Source organism: Chanodichthys erythropterus, chromosome 1 (genome assembly GCF_024489055.1).
Source record: "Chanodichthys erythropterus isolate Z2021 chromosome 1, ASM2448905v1, whole genome shotgun sequence".
In the NCBI taxonomy this organism is placed as follows: Eukaryota; Metazoa; Chordata; class Actinopteri; order Cypriniformes; family Xenocyprididae; genus Chanodichthys; species Chanodichthys erythropterus.
Genome location: NC_090221.1, coordinates 37472410 through 37478604, shown reverse-complemented (window position 1 = coordinate 37478604; position 6195 = coordinate 37472410). Strand labels below are relative to the sequence as shown.

The following is a 6195-nucleotide window of genomic DNA, read 5'->3' as shown; positions in this document are numbered from 1 at the left end:
TTCGCTGTGGCAGACAGGCCCGTTCCCGTGTCTCGTTTTCGGCGCTAAAGTTCGATCCGCTGAGCTCCCGCAGCAACAAGCTAGCTCTTCGTTATCCAGAGTAGCTTCGTATTAGCGAGTTTTTTGACTAATGTAGTGGCACCTAGTTGTTTTTAATTCTTCTGTACCACTTTTTGAAGTCAGTCTACAACCAGTATTTGGAAACACGAGCAAACCAAGTGTCTTCTTTTTAGATGTTTACTTCCAAAACAATAACTTACACAGACATGGTATGCACGGTCAAAAAACTGTGTTGCTTCCAACGTCTCTTACTTCAAAACTAAAACTAACTACATCCAATTGTTTATGCTATGATGTAGTGCTATCTGATTGGAAGCACAAAATACAGAAATGTTATCAGATCTAAACATTACTAAATTATGCATTTTAAACCAATAAATTACTTATAAATTTTCATGAAATAGTTTTTTTTTGTTTTTTTTTCTCGATGAACTATAGTCCTTATGTGGCTCTTACACTCAGATTGTCATTTTCCATGATTGATTCTTTCACATTTCTCTGGAATCAACTCTTTATCTCTCTCTCTCTCACACACACACAGTACAACAACACAAAAGCTCATGAAGGGAGTTCCTGTGAATCAAACTATTGGACATTTCTTTCTGTCCCTCTGAACTAGGGGTGTCAGTTTCACCCTCAGGTTCAACTAAAGAGATGGAGTTGAAGAGTGAAGGAGGAGGAGGAGGAGATAAAGTCACAGTATATATACACACATCAATCTGTGCTGAAGGCAGAGCGAGAGAACAAAACAACCCAACAACTCCAGGACAAGAGAAGGTATGAAGAACCAGAGAGGAACATCTGTTGTGTTTACATAGGCTATTTGTACTCAATAAATTATAATATATATATATATATATATATATATATATATATATATATATCTATATATATATATATATATATAGTTATTATGAATATTAACAACAATTATGTTTGTTTTTTACAGCTTATACTTCTTCAGCTATGGCAGGTGGGTCATTGATCTTCATATTTATTTCTGTATTTAATTATTCTAACTTTAAGCAGCTTCTGGTGTCATTCACTTCCAGTCATTTTACCTGAACGAAAACAGTCCATTATGCTGCTTGATATTGCAAACATTTGGCATTTGTTATTGTATTTGTTTATTTTATTCTCATAATCATACGCACACTGTCTTAATTATAAAGGTTCCAAAAGTTTTGTTTGTTTGTTTGTTTGTTTTTTTCCGCATGCAGTGATGCCATACAAGATACATTTTTTTCTTAGTGTGAAGAACATTTAACAATATAAAGAAACTTTTCCACTATAAAGCAATGGAAAGTTTCCATGGATGTTAAGTATTCTTCATGGAACCATTGATGGTTTATTTCAGTATTTTTAAGAATGTAGTGCAAATAGTTTTATAATTTACTGCACTTGTTATTTTTGAAGTCTCACATTTGCACATTCAAAGAAACTAGCTTACTTCCAGGTTTCAAGATCGATCCAAGTCTGTCCATCCATCTCTTGAGTGCTGGTGTTTGTGTGATTCTCCACAGATGAAAGCTTTAAACAGAAGTTTCTGGACACTCACAACCAGTACCGTGCGCAGCATCAGGCCCCGGCGCTGACGTACAGTGAGGATCTGTGCGGCACGGCTCAGAAGTGGGCAGAACACATGCTGAGCAATAAATCATTGGGCCACAGTGACACTAATGATGGGGAGAATGTGTTTTATGCCTTTAGCTCCCAAACAAAGACACCCACAGGTAAAATCTGCAGCTTAATAAATCAGCATGTTCAAAATGAGTGAGAACTTTAAAACATATATTGTTTTCTGTGTTGCAGGGAAGGAGGCTGTGGACTCGTGGTACGGTGAGATCAAAGATTACAACTTTGACACACCAGGACATCAACCCAAAACAGGTAATATTAGCAATATTAGCAAATATTTAGCAATGAGGAAATTGACATTATTTTAATGGCCTTTATTATAATCTCTGTGTAACTGTGATATATATAATCTGCAGGGCATTTCACCCAGGTTGTGTGGAAGTCGTCCACAGAGCTGGGAGTTGGGATGGCTACTGATGGAAACACAGTTTTTGTTGTTGGTCAGTACAGACCTGCTGGAAACATAACCAATGCTGGTTTCTATGAGAAAAATGTTCTGCCTAAAGATAAATAATGATTGTTTTCTTTCTTTCTTTTTTGGATTTGAATTTCTCCAAATGTAAACTTTTGCATGATTTTGGCAGATGCTTTTATTCAAAATGACTTAATCATCATATGAAAGACAGGCTTGTAATAAATCAAATCCTGTGTGTGTGTTGTTTTAATAAAGTCATTGTATCAAAAGCAAATGTGCATTTATTGCTAACTAGCTGAAATTCTGAAACACTGAAACTGTCAAATACTGAAAGAAGCAACAACCTCTCCTGAATTTATCTATAAAGCCATCTTATATTTGATATGCAAATTTCTAAGGTCTCAAATGATCAAGAATGATCTGATAAACCTGTCACACTCGATCTCCTCCAGTCCTTCTGTGTCTGTCTGAGAGTTTATCCAGTAAAAGTCTTTTAGTATAACTGTCTAACTCGAGCTTCACGTGTCTTTCTGTCAAATCTGCACTGATTTATATCAAGTAAACTTAAGAATAACTTTGATATTGTTGGTAATATTTTAAGATTAACACTTACTGGACTGAAGCAACTTGTGTTTACTTGTCTATCCATACCTCTTTCCCCCTGAAGAAATATGATCATCAGGGTTATTTGTTCATCTCTCAATCATCATTGTATTGCATGTTTCCAAACTACAGAGCTTAAAACTAAGCATTTAAATATCATCTCACTAAGACATAAGAAGCTAACCCTCTAGTTAGTGTTTCAAGTTGTCAGTTCTTAGGAAGTCAGAGAACTTCATTGAAAGAGTGAAGCGCGTGCAGGACAAAGAACAGGAAGATAAACACACCATTTCTCAGGAATACCTCAGTTGCCCAGTTCACTCACTGTTTTGAGAACACGAGCTCCAAAAGAAACATGAACATCTATTCCTTAATTACATTATCATCATCTTCAACACCAAGCTTTCCACTTTCCACTATCTGTTATCAACTAGAACAGGTGTGCATGTTTCTTTTGGAGCATGTCCAAGATAGTTTGGATAATATTCACATTTGCCACACTCTAAACTCCAAGAAAAAAATAAAATAAAATAAAATAAAATAAAATAAAATAAAATAAAATAAAATAAAATAAAATAAAATAAAATAAAATAAAAAATAGTGCATGCAAATCTGGTGCTGAAAAAGTGCTTGTCATTAAAGCTTCTGACATTTTTGCATTTTTCTTTCACAATTTACAGATTATATCTACCTGCCTGCCTTTGCTGTAAGGGTAATTAAATAATTCAGATGTGCCAATATTAATCTGTCACCATTATATTTCCTTTTTAGGAAAATAGATGTTTGTGGGTTGGAGTATGCATGCTATATGTATATATGGGTGTGTGTGAGTATATGTATGTGCACATATATGTATAATTATGCATGTCAGTGACATTGATGTCCTGAAATGAGGAGGAAGAAGAACACAGTAGACAAAGTGATTTTATGTTTTTCACAGGTGAGAATAGAGAGGCTAAAGTTCTGTAGTGCAGTTTTAAATCTGTCAAATAAACTTTATAAAAATAAACACAGTAATAATGTAAGTCTATAATGTAAAGTTTGACTAATAAGTGTCAAAGATGAAACACTTTGCTGGTTACTAGCGACATCTGCGGGAGGAAACAAGAGTTACAGCTGGACTCATTTACTAAAGTCAATTTGATATTTTGATATCTATTTAGATTGATTGTTTTTATATTGCAAACTTGTTTACATTTGATTCATGCATTTTGTGAAATAAAATGAAAACTGATAAACTTAAAATCCAACAAGCTTGCATCTTCTGACAGCAAAAACTATTTAATTTTAAATTATTTTATTTTAACTCAATACAGAGTTAATCTTATCAATTTCAACACATTTAATTTACAATTCTTAAAGAAGAATGTGTTTAGCAATATTTTATGAGGACAAAGATCTTGTGAAGTGAAATAAGTAAATACGTGACATGTGTTAAACTCCTGAACTTATCTATAAAGTCATCATATATTTTGATAAGCAAATTTCTAAGGTCTCTAAATGATCAAGAATGATCTGATAAACCTGTTGCTCTCAATCTCCTCCAGTCCTTCTCTCTCTGTCTGAGAGTTTAGACTGTAAAAGTCTTTTAGTATAACTGTCCAAACGTCCTTCAGCTCGAGCTTCACGTGTCTTTGTGTCAAATCTGCACTGATTTATATCAAGTAAACTTAAGAATAACTTTGATATTGTTGGTAATATTTTAAGATTAACACTTACTGGACTGAAGCAACTTGTGTTTACTTGTCTATCCATACCTCTTTCCCCCCGAAGAAATATGATCATCAGGGTTATTTGTTCATCTCTCAATCATCGTTGTATTGCAAGTTTCCAAGTTGTCAGTTCTTATCACTAGAGGAAGTCAGAGAACTTCATTGAAAGAGTGAAGCGCGTATGCAGGACAAAGAACAGGAAGATAAACACACCATTTCTTGGGAATTTTACAGTGCAGTTGCCCAGTTCACTCATTGTTTTGAGGGTTTATAACAGATAAAAGATTTTGCATATAACTGACAAAAACAAAATTGACAGAACTGATAGTGCAAAGCTTGGTTTTCAAGATGATGATAATGCAGTTAGGAACAGGTGTGCATGTTGCTAGTTTGGACTCTAAACTCTGAAAAATGAATTTATATATTTTGAACCACAGTAGATACACTATATTGCCAAAGTATTGGGACACCCCTTCAAATCATTGAGTTCAGGTGTTTCAATCACTTCCATGTCCACAGGTGTATAAATCAAGCACTAGGCATGCAGACTGCTTCTACAAACATTTGTGAAGGAATGGGTCGCTCTCAGGAGCTCAGTGAATTCAAGCGTGGTACCGTGATAGGTTGCGATCTGTGCAATAAGTCCATTCGTGGAATTTCCTCACTACTAAATATTCCACGGTCAACTGTTAGAGGCATCATAACAAAGTGGAAGCAATTGGGAACAACAGCAACTCAGGCATGAAGTGGTCGGCCACGTAAAATCACAGAGCGGGGTCAGCGCATGCTGAGGTGCGCAGAAATTTCTGCAGAGTCAATAGCTACAGACCTCCAAACTTCATGTGTCCTTCAGATTAGCTCAAGAACAGTGTAGAGAGCTTCATGGAATGTGTTTCCATGGCCGAGCAGCTGATCCAAGCCTCACATCACCAATGCAATGCAAAGCGTGGGATGCAGTGGTGTAAAGCACACCGTCACTGGACTCTAGAGCAGTGAGACGTGTTCTCTGGAGTGACCAATCACGCTTCTCTGTCTGACAATCTGATGGACAAGTCTGGGTTTGGTGGTTCCAGGAGAACGGTGCTTGCCTGACTGCATTGTGCCGAGTGTAAAGTTTTGTGGAGGGGGATTATGGTGTGGGGTTGTTTTTCTGGGGTTGGGCTTGAACCCTTAGTTCCAGTGAAAGGAACTCTTAATGCTTCAGCATACCAAGACATTTGGACAATTTTGTGGGAACAGTTTGAGGATGGCCCCTTCCTGTTCCAACATGACTGTGCACCAGTGCACAAAGCAAGGTCCATAAAGACATGGATGAGTGAGTTTGGTGTGGAGGAACGTGACTGGCCTGCACAGAGTCCTGACCTCAACCCGACAGAACACCTTTGGGATGAATTAGAGCGGAGACTGTGAGCCAGACCTTCTCGCCAACATCACTGCCTGACCTCACAAATGCGCTTCTAGAAGAATGGCCAAAAATTCCCATAAACACACTCCTAAACCTTGTGGAAAGCCTTCCCAGAAGAGCTGAAGGTGTTATAGCTGCAAAGGGTGGGGCAACTCCATATTAAACCCTACGGATTAAGAATGGGATGTCATTAAAGTTCATGTGCATGTAAAGGCAGGCATCCCAAAACTTTTGGCAACAGTGTATCGATATGCATAATGTAGAAACATTCACACAACTTAAAAAGCTCCAGGACATTTAAAGATGTGATTCCAGTGCAAATCTGGTGCTGAAAAAGTGCTTGTCATTAAAGTTTCTGACTCGAA

General features: G+C 36.8%; 1 protein-coding gene across 1 annotated transcript; it reads left to right on the top strand.

Annotated features, from left to right (window-relative positions):
* Positions 1-772: 772 nt before the first annotated feature.
* im:7150988 (Golgi-associated plant pathogenesis-related protein 1) lies at positions 773-2319 on the top strand. Its single transcript, XM_067383984.1, has 5 exons — positions 773-837; positions 1010-1033; positions 1584-1793; positions 1873-1950; positions 2055-2319. The coding sequence occupies exons 2-5, from the start codon at positions 1027-1029 to the stop codon at positions 2210-2212; spliced, it is 453 nt and encodes a 150-aa protein (XP_067240085.1). The 5' UTR covers positions 773-837; positions 1010-1026; the 3' UTR covers positions 2213-2319.
* Positions 2320-6195: the final 3876 nt, after the last annotated feature.

Bases quoted from the DNA above. Each gene is read 5' to 3' on its own strand.
- im:7150988 (XM_067383984.1), top strand. The intron at 1,794-1,872 runs GTAAAATCTGCA...TCTGTGTTGCAG, and splicing joins CCAAACAAAGACACCCACAG to GGAAGGAGGCTGTGGACTCG. The intron at 1,951-2,054 runs GTAATATTAGCA...TATAATCTGCAG, and splicing joins AGGACATCAACCCAAAACAG to GGCATTTCACCCAGGTTGTG.